Source organism: Heterodontus francisci, chromosome 30 (genome assembly GCF_036365525.1).
Source record: "Heterodontus francisci isolate sHetFra1 chromosome 30, sHetFra1.hap1, whole genome shotgun sequence".
NCBI lineage: Eukaryota > Metazoa > Chordata > Chondrichthyes > Heterodontiformes > Heterodontidae > Heterodontus > Heterodontus francisci.
The window spans coordinates 60,132,760-60,150,511 of NC_090400.1; the positions used below are offsets into that span (position 1 = coordinate 60,132,760).

The window sequence follows — 17,752 nt, forward strand, 5'->3', positions numbered from 1 at the left end:
CAGTCACAGTGAGTATTGTCTCCGTGTGACCCAATCACAGTGAGTATTGTCCCCGTGTGACCCAGTCACAGTGACTAATGCCCCCGTGTGACCCAGTCACAGCGGGTATCGCCCCCGTGTGACCCAGTCACAGTGAGTATCGCCCCCGTGTGACCCAGTCACAGTGAGTATTGCCCCCGTGTGACCAAGTCACAGTTTATATTGTCCCTGTGTGACCCAGTCACAGTGAGTATTGTCCCCGTGTGACCCAGTCACAGCGAGTATTGTCCCCGTGTGACCCAGTCACAGTGACTAATGCCCCCGTGTGACCCAGTCACAGCGGGTATCGCCCCCGTGTGACCCAGTCACAGTGAGTATCGCCCCCGTGTGACCCAGTCACAGTGAGTATCGCCCCCGTGTGACCCAGTCACAGCGAGTATTGCCCCCGTGTGACCCAGTCACAGTGAGTATTGTCCCTGTGTGACCCAGTCACATTGAGTATTGTCCCCGTGTGACCCAGTCACAGTGAGTATTGCCCCCGTGTGACCCAGTCACAGCGGGTATCGCCCCCGTGTGACCCAGTCACAGTGAGTATTGTCCCCGTGTGACCCAGTCACAGTGAGTATTGTCTCCGTGTGACCCAGTCACAGTGAGTATTGCCCCCGTGTGACCCAGTCACAGTGAGTATTGTCCCCGTCTGACCCAGTCACAGTGAGTATTGCCCCCGTGTGACCCAGTCACAGTGAGTATTGTCCCCGTCTGACCCAGTCACAGTGAGTATTGCCCCCGTGTGACCTAGTCACAGTGAGTATTGTCCCCGTGTGACCCAGTCACAGTGAGTATTGTCCCCGTGTGACCCAGTCACAGTGAGTATTGTCCCCGTGTGACCCAGTCACAGAGTATGGCCCCCGTGTGACCCAGTCACAGTGAGTATTGTCCCCGTGTGACCCAGTCACAGTGAGTATTGTCTCCGTGTGACCCAGTCACAGTGAGTATTGTCTCCGTGTGACCCAGTCACAGTGAGTATTGTCCCCGTGTGACCCAGTCACAGTGAGTATTGTCCCCGTGTTACCCAGTCACAGTGAGTATTGCCCCCGTGTGACCCAGTCACAGTGAGTATTGTCTCCGTGTGACCCAGTCACAGTGAGTATTGTCCCCGTGTGACCCAGTCACAGCGGGTATCGCCCCCGTGTGACCCAGTCACATTGAGTATTGTCTCCGTGTGACCCAGTCACAGTGAGTATTGTCTCCGTGTGACCCAGTCACAGTGAGTATTGTCTCCGTGTGACCCAGTCACATTGAGTATTGTCTCCGTGTGACCCACTCACAGTGAGTATTGTCCCCGTGTGACCCAGTCACAGTGAGTATTGTCCCCGTGTGACCCAGTCACAGTGAGTATTGCCCCCGTGTGACCCAGTCACAGTGAGTATTGTCCCCGTGTGACCCAGTCACAGTGAGTATTGTCTCCGTGTGACCCAGTCACAGTGAGTATTGCCCCCGTGTGACTCAGTCACAGCGGGTATCGCCCCCGTGTGACCCAGTCACAGTGAGTATTGTCCCCGTGTGACCCAGTCACATTGAGTATTGTCTCCGTGTGACCCAGTCACAGTGCGTATTGTCCCCGTGTGACCCAGTCACAGTGCGTATCGCCCCCGTGTGACCCAGTCACAGTGAGTATTGTCTCCGTGTGACCCAGTCACAGTGAGTATTGTCTCCGTGTGACCCAGTCACAGTGAGTATTGTCCCCGTGTGACCCAGTCACATTGAGTATTGTCTCCGTGTGACCCAGTCACAGTGAGTATTGCCCCCGTGTGACCCAGTCACAGCGGGTATCGCCCCCGTGTGACCCAGTCACAGTGAGTATTGCCCCCGTGTGACCCAGTCACAGTGAGTATTGTCCCCGTGTGACCCAATCACAGTGAGTATTGTCTCCGTGTGACCCAGTCACAGTGAGTATTGCCCCCGTGTGACTCAGTCACAGCGGGTATCGCCCCCGTGTGACCCAGTCACTGTGAGTATTGTCCCCGTCTGACCCAGTCACAGTGAGTATTGCCCCCGTGTGACCCAGTCACAGTGCGTATTGTCCCCGTGTGACCCAGTCACAGTGCGTATTGTCCCCGTGTGACCCAGTCACAGTGAGTATTGCCCCCGTGTGACCCAGTCACAGTGAGTATTGTCTCCGTGTGACCCAGTCACAGTGAGTATTGTCCCCGTGTGACCCAGTCACATTGAGTATTGTCTCCGTGTGACCCAGTCACAGTGAGTATTGCCCCCGTGTGACCCAGTCACAGCGGGTATCGCCCCCGTGTGACCCAGTCACAGTGAGTATTGCCCCCGTGTGACCCAGTCACAGTGAGTATTGTCCCCGTGTGACCCAGTCACAGTGAGTATTGTCTCCATGTCACCCAGTCACAGTGAGTATTGTCCCCGTGTGACCCAGTCACAGTGAGTATTGCCCCCGTGTGACCCAGTCACTGTGAGTATTGTCCCCGTCTGACCCAGTCACAGTGAGTATTGCCCCCGTGTGACCCAGTCACAGTGAGTATTGTCCCCGTCTGACCCAGTCACAGTGAGTATTGTCCCCGTGTGACCCAGTCACAGTGAGTATTGTCCCCGTGTGACCCAGTCACAGTGAGTATTGCCCCCGTGTGACCCAGTCACAGTGAGTATTGCCCCCGTGTGACCCTGTCACAGTGAGTATTGTCCCCGTGTGACCCAGTCACAGTGAGTATTGTCCCCGTGTGACCCAGTCACAGTGAGTATTGCCCCCGTGTGACCCAGTCACAGTGAGTATTGTCCCCGTGTGACCCAGTCACAGTGAGTATTGTCTCCGTGTGACCCAGTCACAGTGAGTATTGCCCCCGTGTGACCCAGTCACAGTGAGTATTGTCCCCGTGTGACCCAGTCACAGCGGGTATTGTCCCCGTGTGACCCAGTCACAGTGAGTATTGTCCCCGTGTGACCCAGTCACATTGAGTATTGTCTCCGTGTGACCCAGTCACAGTGAGTATTGTCCCCGTGTGACCCAGTCACAGTGAGTATTGTCCCCGTGTGACCCAATCACAGTGAGTATTGTCCCCGTGTGACCCAGTCACAGTGAGTATTGTCCCCGTGTGACCCAGTCACAGTGAGTATTGTCTCCGTGTGACCCAGTCACAGTGAGTATTGTCTCCGTGTGACCCAGTCACAGTGAGTATTGTCCCCGTGTGACCCAGTCACAGCGGGTATTGCCCCCGTGTGACCCAGTCACAGTGAGTATTGTCCCCGTGTGACCCAGTCACAGTGAGTATTGTCCCCGTGTGACCCAGTCACAGTGAGTATCGCCCCCGTGTGACCCAGTCAAAGAGTATTGCCCCCTTGTGACCCAGTCACAGTGACTATCGCCCCCGTGTGACCCAGTCACAGTGAGTATTGTCCCCGTGTGACCCAGTCACAGTGAGTATTGCCCCCGTGTGACCCAGTCACAGTGAGTATTGTCCCCGTGTGACCCAGTTACAGTGAGTATTGCCCCCGTGTGACCCAGTCACAGTGAGTATTGCCCCCGTGTGACCCAGTCACAGTGAGTATCGCCCCCGTGTGACCCAGTCACAGTGAGTATTGTCCCCGTGTGACCCAGTCTCAGTGAGTATCGCCCCCGTGTGACCCAGTCACAGTGACTATTGCCCCCGTGTGACCCAGTCACAGTGACTATTGCCCCCGTGTGACCCAGTCACAGCGGGTATCGCCCCCGTGTGACCCAGTCACAGTGAGTATTGTCCCCGTGTGACCCAGTCACAGTGAGTATTGCCCCCGTGTGACCCAGTCACAGCGGGTATCGCCCCCGTGTGACCCAGTCACAGTGAGTATTGTCCCCGTGTGACCCAGTCACAGTGACGATTGCCCCCGTGTGACCCAGTCACAGAGTATTGCCCCCTTGTGACCCAGTCACAGTGAGTATTGTCCCCGTCTGACCCAGTCACAGTGAGTATTGTCCCCGTGTGACCCAGTCACATTGAGTATTGTCTCCGTGTGACCCAGTCACAGTGAGTATTGCCCTCGTGTGACCCAGTCACAGCGGGTATCGCCCCCGTGTGACCCAGTCACAGTGAGTATTGCCCCCGTGTGACCCAGTCACAGTGAGTATTGTCCCCGTGTGACCCAGTCACAGTGAGTATTGTCTCCGTGTGACCCAGTCACTGTGAGTATTGTCCCCGTGTGACCCAGTCACAGTGAGTATTGTCTCCGTGTGACCCAGTCACAGTGAGTATTGTTCCCGTGTGACCCAGTCACAGTGAGTATTGTCTCCGTGTGACCCAGTCACAGTGAGTATTGCCCCCGTGTGACCCAGTCACAGTGAGTATCGCCCCCGTGTGACCCAGTCACAGTGAGTATTGTCTCCGTGTGACCCAGTCACAGTGAGTATTGTCCCCGTGTGACCCAGTCACAGTGACTATTGCCCCCGTGTGACCCAGTCACAGTGAGTATTGCCCCCGTGTGACCCAGTCACAGTGACTATTGCCCCCGTGTGACCCAGTCACAGTGACTATTGCCCCCGTGTGACCCAGTCACAGCGGGTATCGCCCCCGTGTGACCCATTCACAGCTAGTATTGCCCCCGTCTGACCCAGTCACAGTGAGTATTGTCCCCGTGTGACCCAGTCACAGTGAGTATTTCCCCCGTGTGACCCAGTCACAGTGAGTATTGCACCCGTGTGACCCAGTCACAGTGAGTATTGCCCCCGTGTGACCCAGTCACAGTGAGTATTGTCCCCGTGTGACCCAGTCACAGTGAGTATTGTCCCCGTGTGACCCAGTCACAGTGAGTATTGCCCCCGTGTGAGACAGTCACAGTGAGTATTGTCCCCGTGTGACCCAGTCACAGCGAGTATTGCCCCCGTGTGAGACAGTCACAGTGAGTATTGTCTCCGTGTGACCCAGTCACAGTGAGTATTGTCCCCGTGTGACCCAGTCACAGTGAGTATTGCCCCCGTGTGAGACAGTCACAGTGAGTATTGTCTCCGTGTGTCCCAGTCACAGCGGGTATTGCCCCCGTGTGACCCAGTCACAGTGAGTATTGTCCCCGTCTGACCCAGTCACAGTGAGTATTGTTCCCGTGTGACCCAGTCACAGTGAGTATTGTTCCCGTGTGACCCAGTCACAGTGAGTATTGTTCCCGTGTGACCCAGTCACAGTGAGTATTGTCTCCGTGTGACCCAGTCACAGTGAGTATTGTCCCCGTGTGACCCAGTCACATTGAGTATTGTCTCCGTGTGACCCAGTCACAGTGAGTATTGCCCCCGTGTGACCCAGTCACAGCGGGTATCGCCCCCGTGTGACCCAGTCACAGTGAGTATTGCCCCCGTGTGACCCAGTCACAGTGAGTATTGTCCCCGTGTGACCCAGTCACAGTGAGTATTGTCTCCGTGTGACCCAGTCACAGTGAGTATTGTCCCCGTGTGACCCAGTCACAGTGAGTATTGTCTCCGTGTGACCCAGTCACAGTGAGTATTGTTCCCGTGTGACCCAGTCACAGTGAGTATTGTCTCCGTGTGACCCAGTCACAGTGAGTATTGCCCCCGTGTGACCCAGTCACAGTGAGTATCGCCCCCGTGTGACCCAGTCACAGTGAGTATTGTCTCCGTGTGACCCAGTCACAGTGAGTATTGTCCCCGTGTGACCCAGTCACAGTGACTATTGCCCCCGTGTGACCCAGTCACAGTGAGTATTGCCCCCGTGTGACCCAGTCACAGTGACTATTGCCCCCGTGTGACCCAGTCACAGTGACTATTGCCCCCGTGTGACCCAGTCACAGCGGGTATCGCCCCCGTGTGACCCATTCACAGCTAGTATTGCCCCCGTCTGACCCAGTCACAGTGAGTATTGTCCCCGTGTGACCCAGTCACAGTGAGTATTTCCCCCGTGTGACCCAGTCACAGTGAGTATTGCACCCGTGTGACCCAGTCACAGTGAGTATTGCCCCCGTGTGACCCAGTCACAGTGAGTATTGTCCCCGTGTGACCCAGTCACAGTGAGTATTGTCCCCGTGTGACCCAGTCACAGTGAGTATTGCCCCCGTGTGAGACAGTCACAGTGAGTATTGTCCCCGTGTGACCCAGTCACAGCGAGTATTGCCCCCGTGTGAGACAGTCACAGTGAGTATTGTCCCCGTGTGTCCCAGTCACAGCGGGTATTGCCCCCGTGTGACCCAGTCACAGGGAGTATTGTTCCCGTGTGACCCAGTCACAGTGAGTATTGCCCCCGTGTGAGACAGTCACAGTGAGTATTGTCCCCGTGTGTCCCAGTCACAGCGGGTATTGCCCCCGTGTGACCCAGTCACAGTGAGTATTGCCCCCGTGTGAGACAGTCACAGTGAGTATTGTCCCCGTGTGTCCCAGTCACAGCGGGTATTGCCCCCGTGTGACCCAGTCACAGCGGGTATCGCCCCCGTGTGACCCAGTCACAGCGAGTATTGTCCCCGTGTGACCCAGTCACAGTGAGTATTGCCCCCGTGTGACCCAGTCACAGTGAGTATTGTCCCCGTGTGACCCAGTCACAGCGAGTATTGTCCCCGTGTGACCCAGTCACAGTGAGTATTGCCCCCGTGTGAGACAGTCACAGTGAGTATTGTCCCCGTGTGTCCCAGTCACAGCGGGTATTGCCCCCGTGTGACCCAGTCACAGTGAGTATTGCCCCCGTGTGAGACAGTCACAGTGAGTATTGTCCCCGTGTGTCCCAGTCACAGCGGGTATTGCCCCCGTGTGACCCAGTCACAGCGGGTATCGCCCCCGTGTGACCCAGTCACAGCGAGTATTGTCCCCGTGTGACCCAGTCACAGTGAGTATTGCCCCCGTGTGACCCAGTCACAGTGAGTATTGCCCCCGTGTGACCCAGTCACAGTGAGTATTGTCCCCGTGTGACCCAGTCACAGTGAGTATTGCCCCCGTGTGACCCAGTCACAGCGAGTATTGCCCCCGTGTGACCCTGTCACAGTGAGTATTGTCCCCGTGTGACCCAGTCACAGCGAGTATTGTCCCCGTGTGACCCAGTCACAGCGAGTATTGTCCCCGTGTGACCCAGTCACAGCGAGTATTGTCCCCGTGTGACCCAGTCACAGCGAGTATTGCCCCCGTGTGACCCAGTCACAGTGAGTATTGTCCCCGTGTGACCCAGTCACAGTGAGTACTGTCTCCGTGTGACCCAGTCACAGTGAGTATTGCCCCCGTGTGACCCAGTCACAGCGAGTATTGTCTCCGTGTGACCCAGTCACAGTGAGTATTGTCTCCGTGTGACCCAGTCACAGTGAGTATTGTCCCCGTGTGACCCAGTCACAGTGAGTATTGTCCCCGTGTGACCGAGTCACAGTGAGTATTGTCCCCGTGTGACCCAGTCACAGCGGGTATTGCCCCCGTGTGACCCAGTCACAGCGGGTATTGCCCCCGTGTGACCCAGTCACAGCGAGTATTGCCCCCGTGTGACCCAGTCACAGCGGGTATTGCTGCTATGACCCTCAGTCAGGAACCCATGGGGGCATTACCCGCAGTCTCTCCACACTCGCTCCAGATGTGTGAAGCTCTGAATATGGGTCTCATGTTTGGAAAATTCACCACAAAACCTGCCTGCCCCAGCTGAATTTCCGTCACTGGTGTTCTGCACAAGAAGACACAATAAAATATCGTGTATCTATGAGGTGAAGGAAGTATGGCAGCCAATTTCGCACGGCAAGATCCCACAAACAGCATTGTGATAATGGCCAGATAATCTGTTGTGGTGGTGAGAGTTCGGGGATGAAGGATTTTTGTGTCTAAGGCTGATGCATTGGGCACCCCCTCAACTCACAGAGATTAGGCATCAGGAAGGGTGGAGTTTGAGGGTATGGTTTGGGGTTTGGGGGCGTGGGGGTGGGAACTGGGGTGTGGGGAGTGAAGTCTGGGTTGTGAGGGCGGAGTTTGATGTCTGAGGGCTGGATCTGGAAGTCTGGGGTCAGAGGTCTGGGGAGGGGTCTTGTGTGGGGTCTGAGGTGAGGGGGAGGGGGTCTGGGGTGAGAGTGTGGGGTCTCGGGTGAGGGTAAGGGTTCGGGATGGGGGCGGGGTCTGGGGCGTGGGGGCGGGGTCTGGGGTGCGGGGTCTCGAGTGAGGGTGAGGGGTTGGTGAGGGGTCTGGGGTGTGGGGACAGAGTCTGGGGTGTGAGGGAGGGCTCTTCCCCCCCCCCCCCATCTTCTCCACCCCCCCCCGTCTTCTCCACCCCCCCCAGTCTTTTCCAACCCCCAGTCCTCTCCACCCCCCCCCCGTCCTCTCCACCCCCCCCCCGTCCTCTCCACCCCCCCCCCGTCCTCTTCCCCCCCCCACACCCCTGTCTTCCCCCCGCCCTCTTCCCCCCCCACACCCCTGTCTTCTCCCCCCCACACACCTGCCTTCCCCCCCCGCCCCCACACCCCTGTCTTCCCCCCGCCCCACACACCTGTCTTCTCCCCCCACACACCTGTCTTCCCCCCCCGCCCCCACACCCCTGTCTTCCCCCCCCGCCCCCACACCCCTGTCTTCCCCCCGCCCCACACCCCTGTTCCCCCCACTCTGCCTGCCCTTGACCCCACCCAATCTCCGCTTCCCCTGCCTCCCTCCCAGTGTCCCCGTGCCCCCAAGTCTTCCTTCCCCTCCTCTCCCCTCCCTTCCCTTCCCCCTGCCTGTATGGGAAAAGGTGGGATTGGAGGGGGCAAGAGTGGGTTCAGGGGGGCAGGTAGGGTCAGAGGGAGGTTCAGAGGGGTGAGATGGTCAGAGGGATGAGGGTGGTCAACAGTAACTCATGGGTGATGTGTTATGATGAGGGGATCTTGGTCCCCCTTCGTCTGCACAAAACACTAAACGTTCTGAAAAATTATGGTCTTTGTGTGTGTCCTGCTGGGGTCCCTTTAAGGATGCATATCGAAGGCTGGGACTGGGGCAAATGTGTTTCAGATCCTGGGACTGAAATAAATCGAATTTCAGGGAGCCATCCAGAACAAACAAAACAATCCCTGAGCAATGGAGCAAAAGCCTGGGCTCCTGGACTGGGCTCCTGGACTCAAACCTCCTGGACTGGGCTCCTGGACTCAAACCTCTGCCCTGCTACATTGGTTATTGTTTTGTCCATTTTAGGCTCACAGAACAGACTCAACAAGGTTCAATTCTTACCCCAATGCTCCAGAGAGCCCGAAATAGAAGCAACCCTTAAATTATCATATCACATCAACTCGTATCTTTCTCAAAGTTAGCATCAGGTGCTGGTGTAGCTGATCCCTGGAAGGGGGAGAATATTATCAGCGCACAAACCTGCCAGTCTCAAACACTGCATCTCAATCCCAAATATCAAAGGATGATGATAATAATGAGGAAGTTCCAGAGGTCTTTTATTATCCCATTGGTCCACAATCCAATAGGGAACGCTTGGGTGTTTGGATTCGGTGAAACTCTCTGCCTTATCCTCAGGAACAGGCATCGTCTGTTAATGGACGCTGAGAGCTCAGTGTGACAGGCTCTCTATCCAGTGGGAATCTCATCATATTACTGATCCGGATTTGTGCCTGAAAGGCTGGTGAACCATCAGAAAGACAATGAATTCAGAATGTGCTGAATTCCAACTGAACTTACTTCATTTCATTGCGTCTGCTCACTCAGCTTAGAATGTTGGTGATGATCCAATCAGCTTCTCTGCTCAGTTACTTGCTCCATCTGGGGTACAGGGACTGGCCCCACCCCCTAACCCCCTCACCCTAACCCCAAACCCCCCAACTCTCATCCCCACCCCCACCCCCTCACCCCCAAACCCCTCACCCCCAAACCCCTCACCCCCAAACCCCTCACCCCAACTCACCCCTCACCCCTCACACCCACCCCCTCACCACACTTCACCCCCAACCCCCTCACCCTAACCCCAAACCCCCCAACTCTCATCCCCACCCCCACCCCCTCACCCCCAAACCCCTCACACCCACCCCCTCACCACACTTCACCCCCAACCCCCTCACCCCCCACCACCTCACTCCCTCACCCCAACCCCCTCACAACCCAGCCCCTCGCCCCTCCTCATCCCACCTCCTCACCTTACCCCCCCCCCCCCCGCCACTGATCTTCAGGTGTAGGTCTGGAGAGAATGTCATCAGGAGTTTAACACTGGTATTGGAGAAGTGAGGAGAAAAGAATATTCTGGAACTTTCTTGACACAGGACGTTGCCTCATGAGATTTAATGGATGTAGAGAGAGAAAGACTTGCATTTCTATAGCACCTTTCATAACTTCAGGATGTCCCAAGGTGGGTTTACAGCCAATGAGGTACTTCAGAAGTGTAGTCACTGTGGTAATGTAGGAAATGCAGCAACCAATTTGTGCATAGCAAGATCCCACAAACAGCAATGAAATAATGACCAGAGAATCTGTTTGAGTGGTTGGCTGGGGGATACATTTTGGCCTAGGATACCAGGGAGAACTTCCCTGCTCTTTGCCTAAAGGCCTTGGGATCTTTTACATTCACCTGAGAGAGCAAACAGGGCCTTAGTTTAACATCTGAACCGAAAGGCAGCCCCTCTGACAGTGCAGCACTCCCTCAGTACTGACCCTCTGACAGTGAAGCACTCCCTCGGTACTGACCCTCTGACAGTGCAGCACTCCCTCAGTACTGACCCTCTGACAGTGAAGCACTCCCTCAGTACTGACCCTCCGACAGTGCAGCACTCCCTCAGTACTGACCCTCCGACAGTGCAGCACTCCCTCAGTACTGACCCTCCGACAGTGCAGCACTCCCTCAGTACTGACCCTCCGACAGTGCAGCACTCCCTCAGTACTGACCCTCCGACAGTGCAGCACTCCCTCAGTACTGACCCTCTGACAGTGAAGCACTCCCTCAGTACTGACCCTCTGACAGTGCAGCACTCCCTCAGTACTGACCCTCTGACAGTGCAGCACTCCCTCAGTACTGACCCTCAGACTGTGCGGTGCTCCCTCAGTACTGACCCTCTGACAGTGCAGCACTCCCTCAGTACTGACCCTCCGATAATGCAGCACTCCCTCAGTACTGACCCTCCGACAGTGCAGCACTCCCTCAGTACTGACCCTCCGACAGTGCAGCACTCCCTCAGTACTGACCCTCCGACAGTGCAGCACTCCCTCAGTACTGACCCTCCGACCGTGCAGCACTCCCTCAGTACTGACCCTCTGACAGTGCAGCACTCCCTCAGTACTGACCCTCTGACAGTGAAGCACTCCCTCAGTACTGACCCTCTGACAGTGCAGCACTCCCTCAGTACTGACCCTCAGACTGTGCGGCGCTCCCTCAGTACTGACCCTCTGACAGTGCAGCACTCCCTCAGTACTGACCCTCAGACTGTGTGGCACTCCCTCAGTACTGACCCTCCGACTGTGCAGCACTCCCTCAGTACTGACTCTCCGACAGTGCAGCACTCCCTCAGTACTGACTCTCCGACAGTGCAGCACTCCCTCAGTACTGACTCTCCGACAGTGCAGCACTCCCTCAGTACTGACCCTCCGACACTGCGGCACTCCCTCAGTACTGACCCTCCGACTGTGCAGCACTCCCTCAGTACTGACTCTCCGACAGTGCAGCACTCCCTCAGTACTGACCCTCTGACAGTGCAGCGCTCCCTCAGTACTGACCCTCCGACAGTGCAGCACTCCCTCAGTACTGACTCTCCGACAGTGCAGCGCTCCCTCAGTACTGACCCTCTGACAGTGCAGCACTCCCTCAGTACTGACCCTCTGACAGTGCAGCACTCCCTCAGTACTGACCCTCTGACAGTGCAGCACTCCCTCAGTACTGACTCTCTGACAGTGCAGCACTCCCTCAGTACTGACCCTCCGACAGTGCAGCTCTCCCTCAGTACTGCATCTCTGACAGTGCAGCACTCCCTCAGTACTGACTCTCTGACAGTGCGGCACTCCCTCAGTACTGACTCTCTGACAGTGCAGCACTCCCTCAGTACTGACTCTCTGACAGTGCAGCTCTCCCTCAGTAATGACTCTTTGACAGTGCAGCACTCCCTCAGTACTGACTCTCTGACAGTGCAGCACTCCCTCAGTACTGGAGCTGTTAGTGTCGGCCTAGATTTGTGTTTAAATGTCTGGAGTGGGACTTGAACCCATCACAGTTTTTTGGCTCATTGTTAAGAGTGCTCCTCACTGAGCCATCGCTGTTACTGGCTGGATCATCTCCCGGACAGGGTGGGTGTAAAGGGGCTGTGGAACGAGCAGAGTCGATGCTCCCTAAGATGTGTTGTCATTGGGTGATTAGTGTCTAGTGTGAGATACTGAGGTAAAATGTTCTTTGTGGGTAGCTCTGGGAGGGAAGATAATAATTGACAGATGGGACACACTCGCGGTTGGCAGTGTAGTTGCATTGTGGCGAGTCTGTCTGACTCATTGTTGTTCTGTTACAGGACCGGCTCATCGGTGACCCCCCCACTTTGCTTCCTCACCAGCTGTTGGCTCTGATCAGCAACTGCATTTTCAAAATAGCTTCAATTCGGGAGGATATGTTGACTTCTGCCTTCACTGTCCCATCGCTATCCACACTGGGTTTATTGCCACTGAGAGTAGCTCCTTCAAACACTATGTCTCTGGTTTGAATGTGAGTCAGGCCATGTCTAAATGACAGAAATACACACTTTCAAATGAGATAAACAGGAAAGGACAAATCCACTGAGCTGCACTGGAACAGTCTGACAGTCTGAACCAATCATCATCCCCGGCAAGTTAGCCAATCGATTAAACCCCTCCCCCACTCTGTCTGATCAATCAGTATCGAGAAAAATAGCAGAATTAAAAAAAAGGGTGAAACAGATCGGGACACACAGAGAATAACTAGCCAGTCCTCGTTTACTGTCCCACCTAACAAACTCTTTTCTGTCCGATTGATTGTTTCCTGCCTGTTGTTGCAGAGAATAACCAACTTTCTGTCTCCTTTTAATTCCCATTTTAATCTGATTAAAGTTTCTGCCTGCTCCCTGGGTAGAGTCTGTCTTGGGGAGAGTCTACATGGGCAGCACACGGTGGATCTGTGCTCATTTTTTTGCAGTAGATATTCCAATATTTTTCACTTAATCCAGTTGCCTGGTCATTTGCTCCTTAAACACTAACTTGATCCCCTCACATTTTCTGATCAATCATTTATTTTCCTTCCAGTCTGAAAGCTGCCCTGTCTGGGACCCCGATAAATGAGACCATGGATTTATCGGGAATTACACTGACATCCAAGGATATCGAACGAACAGCCGTGTACTTGCAGCAGAATCAGGAGCTGATCTGCAGTGTGGAGCTGTGCTTTACTGAGCTGACAGATGAAGGTTTCCTGCAGCTATTGCCCACCCTCAGTGCCCTCCCTCATCTCAACACTCTGTCCTTGAATGGGAACAAGCTGACCAGGAGTATACTGAGGGAGCTAACAGAGACCCTGAAGGACCTGGAGAAGTTCCCCAGCATCACCTGGATTGACCTGGGTAACAATGTCGATATTTACTCACTGCCTCAACCCTTCCTTGTCAGCCTGCGGAGGCGCAGCCCGAAGCATGGAAACCTGCCCACCATCTTGGAGTTCGGGGAGGGCCAAGGCAGTGACCCGGAGAACCCTGAGGCCGACCCGTGTGACAGCCTGGGCGACGGGATGGGGTCACCACAGGGGGTGAGGTCTCATCTTCATCCCCAGGCCAGTGCAGCCACGAGGTGTGATGGTTTAGAGGTAGAAGAGGCTGTCGCACCCAAGGATGACTCACTGGCCAATCAGACCTGACACATGCAGCACAGACTTGGGGCCGTTTCATTGGCTGGATTGGCAGGACATATCATGTGGGAAATGTGCAAGATCTGAACAGAGACGAGAAGCATTGATAGGTTAATGAGCCCAAGGTGAAGGCAACATGCTACGAAAGTCCAGGAACCAGTGCAGAACCTGCTTTCGGTTAGTTCCTGCTCTTCAATTAAGGACCTGCATTTTGTTAGATTTTATTCAAAAAAAAACTTGCCTTCCTTTCCAGTCACTCTCTGTAATCAGCATAACCGAAAATGAACAGTTATTGGGACTGAATAAACCAAGGAGGCTCGGTTTGTGAGTGGTGGGGAAGGGCTCTTGCTCCAGTGCCTCTCAGCCAATGGGCACTCTTGATCCTGATCTCTGTTACTCCAGGACTCAGTCCTGCTCCAGGAGGCTGAGCTAATAGAGCTTTAAAACCTCTGTGACCGGGCTGCCCCCAGCACCCTGTCCTCAGCCTCTCTAGCCTGACCTTTTTCCTGCTGCATGGGCATTGAATCAGTGGCCATATAAACTGTCATCACATAACTGACACACATCTCTGAGTAAAAGCCAATCCTGTCCTCACCAGAGGGAGATCCTGCTGCGTTCACCAGGTTGGTGAATGAATCCTGGCTGATGTTCCCTTCCTGCTCCCAGGGACTGAAGCCAGTTGCAGCCTCCCAAACGCCCCCCTTGATGAGTTGCAATAGCAGAAAACGATTCCCGTTGGAGAAATCTCTCACCCAGGACCACGTTACTGATTCCTCCGTTAATCTTCTGCTGTTGAATGTCCTCATTTCCCTTCATTCATTGCTCTTTTACCCTACATTTCTATCCTCTGTTTAACTGGCACAACCATAATTCTATCCATTTTGAATCCTTCACCAGAGTTGGTACTTAGACCACTCAATGTTTGTCTGCTCCATCAGTTAGGGCCTCTCAGTGGAAAGAAATATTCTTTCATTTTAATGTTAGCTGATAATTGTAAAAGGTTTCCTCTCCTCAGGTACTGTCCCCTTCACTTTCAAATCATTCTAACCTCAAAAAAAAACCTTTGACCCCTTCCATCCTTGTAAATGACTGCCACATCTCCAAACTCCCTTTCCTCCCCAAACTCCTTGAACGTGTTGTCACCTCCCAAATCCGTGTCCACCTTTCCCAGAACTCCATGTCCGTATCCTTCCAATCAGGTTTCTGCCCCTATCACACTACAGAAATAGCTCTTACTAAAGTCACTAATGACATCCTCTGTGACTGTGACTAAGGTAAACTTTCCCTCCTCATCTTTCTCGATCTGTCTGCAGCCTTTGACACAGTGACCACATTATTCTCCTCCAAGGCCTCTCCATTGTCGTCCAGCTGGGTGGGACTGCTCTCACCTGGTTCCATTCTTATCTATCTAATTGGAGCCAGAGACTCACCTGCAATGGTTTCTCTTCCTGCTCCCACACCGTTACCTCTGGTGTCCCCCAAGGATCGATCCTCAGCTCCCTCCTAGTTCTCATTTACATGCTCCCCCTCGGTGACATCACCCGAAAAAGCATCAGTTTCACATGTACACTGATGCTACCCAGCTGTACCTCACCATTACTTCTTCCAAACCCGTCACTCTCTTTGATTTGTCAGACTGCTTGTCTGACATCCAGTCCTGGATGAGCAGAGATTTCCTCTAATTAAACACTGGAATTGTAAAGGTCAAACCCATTGTCTTTGCTTTCTGCCACAAACTCATCGAAAACTCTGCTGCTCGTACCAAATCCCATTCACCCATCACCACTGAGCTCACTGATCTACATTGGCTCCTGGTTCAGCAATGTCTCAGGTTTAAAATTCTCAACCTGTTTTCAAATCCCTCCATGGCCTTGTCCCTCCCTATTTCCAGAACCTCCTCCAGCCCCACAACCCTCCGGGATCTCTGCACTCCTTCAATTCTGGCCTCTTCTGCATCCCTGATTTTAATCGCTCCACTATTGATGGCTGTACCTTCAGCTGCCTGGGCCCCAAACTCTGGAATTCCCTCCCTAAACCTCTCCACCCCTCTCTCCTTTAAGACACTCCTTGAAACCTACCTCTTTGACCAATCTTTTGTCGCCTGTCCGAATATCATCTTCGGCCTTTCACTCCTTCCTTACTGCAGATTGAGGTGAATCACTGCACTGGGAAAGCCTCCACCAGGTGCCTGTGTGACTCCAGCAGGCAGTGAGTTGGTTTGTTAGTGAACACAGCACAAATCTAGTCTGGATTGGGCACAAAATTCTCATTCAGTGATATGGGAAATGAGAATGTCACACGAATGCTTCACTGTGTAACTAACGCCCGTTTTTTTTTAAGTTGACCTTTATCCCTCAGGCCCCCTTTATGTACATATTTACATTTTTAAAATAACTTTATTAACACCAGATAAATAATCCAAAAACTCAAATTAAAATGCCATTCTCGGCGTCGACGATGCACTCCAGTCCCTGCGGTGCCCACCGGTCGCGGAAGGCCTCAAGCGTACCGGCGGACACCGCATACTCCTTCTCCAGGGACACCCGGGCGCGAACGGAACCGCGGAAGAGGGGCAGGCAATCGGGGAGGACGGAACCCCCGAAGGCCCGCAGCCTGGACCTGTGAATTGCCAACTTGGCCAGGCCCAGGAGCAGACCGACGAGGAGATCCTCCTCCCGGCCCAAGCCCCTCCGCACTGGGTGCCCAAAGATCAGGAGCGTGCAGCCAGAATTTGAGGAGCAGCCCCTTCAGATACTCAAATAGGGGCTGCAACCTCGCACACTCCGTATAAATGTGGAACACGGACTCGTCCAGGCCGCAGAAAGTACAGGCGGCCTGGGAGTCCGTGAACCTACTTAAAAGTCTATTGCACGGGACTGCTGTGTGCAGCACCCTCCACCCCAAGTCCCCGATGTAAAGGGGGAAGACTCCCGCGTAGAGAGACCTCCATCGGGGTTTCCCCTCGCCGCCAGATGGCAACGCGGACCGCCAGGGCGTGTCCGGCCGGCTGACGAGGGGAGGAAGTGGAGAGTGTGCAGGAGCAGCCCGTACAGGAAACCCCTCCGCGCCGATTGGAATGGCACGGAGGGCATTTCCGAGAGGCGGCACGGGTTGTGCGGGACCAGCTCCCGAGGAGGGTTTCGGGGCCTGGGTCCGATGAGCAGTTCCAGCCGAGCGGGGGTCAGCTCGGCCGGGATCGCCCCGCACTCCCGAGCCCCCTCGCCACCCGCAGTGAGGGGCGTCCCAGGGGTTTCGGCTACTCCTCCGCACGCCGGACCGTCCCCGGAGTCGGCCGCCCGGACAGCCGACGGGCTGTCCTCCGCCGGCGGGGGAGCGCCCTGACTGGAGGCAACCATGTTCCAGACTCGGAATAGATGCCGGTAAAAGACAGGCAACTCCCTCAGAGAGGCGCGGCTAACGGACTCAACCAGGAGCTGCGTGTCGTCTTGAAGGCAGTGACACTGGCGGAAAAAATACGTCGCCAGCGCACACCATCTGGGAGGATGCTCGACGTACAGGTATCTCTGCAGGGTCCGAAGGCGGAGAGTCGCAGCCTGGGTGCAGACGCACACCAGCGACTGACCGCCCTCCTCGATCGGGAGACTCAGGACCACGGCAGAGACCCAGTGTTTCCTCTTGCCCCAGAAGAAATTGACGAGTTTCTTCTGGATCTTGGTGGCAAATACAGGGGGCGGGGCCAAAGTGACCAACCACAACATGGAGGCCACCAGTTGGTTTATGACCAACGCTCGGCCCCTGTAGGAAAGCACTCGGAGCAGGCCTGTCCAGCGCCCCAGCCGAGCGGTGACTTTCGCCTCCAACTCCTGCCAGTTTGCCGGCCAGGCTTCCACAGCGGGGCGAAGGTGGACTCCCAGATAGAGGAGGTGCATGGTGCAAAAGGTGTCATCTCCTCCGGCAGGGAGTCCACCCGCCACTGACCAACCAGGAGTCCGGAACATTTCTCCCAATTGATCCTCGCGGAGGACGCGGCAGAAAAGGTCTGCTGGCAGTCGCGCATCCTCCGCAAGTCAACG

At 55.0% G+C, this 17,752-nt stretch overlaps 1 protein-coding gene across 3 annotated transcripts in view; it reads left to right on the forward strand.

The window, feature by feature from the left end:
• The window catches only part of lrrc75a (leucine rich repeat containing 75A), an 85,575-nt gene that overhangs the window by 57,144 nt on the left and 10,679 nt on the right, over positions 1–17,752 (forward strand). The window contains exon 4 of one of the 3 annotated variants that reach the window (XR_010968807.1): positions 13,124–13,895. Coding sequence is in view for 2 of the 3 variants with exons in the window: in XM_068010813.1 (XP_067866914.1) it covers positions 13,124–13,727 (604 nt within the window). In the remaining variant the exon portion in view is untranslated. Of the gene's footprint in view, positions 1–13,123; positions 17,255–17,752 lie in introns of those variants that run through there. The other 2 variants (XM_068010813.1, XM_068010812.1) reach the window with 2 other exon arrangements.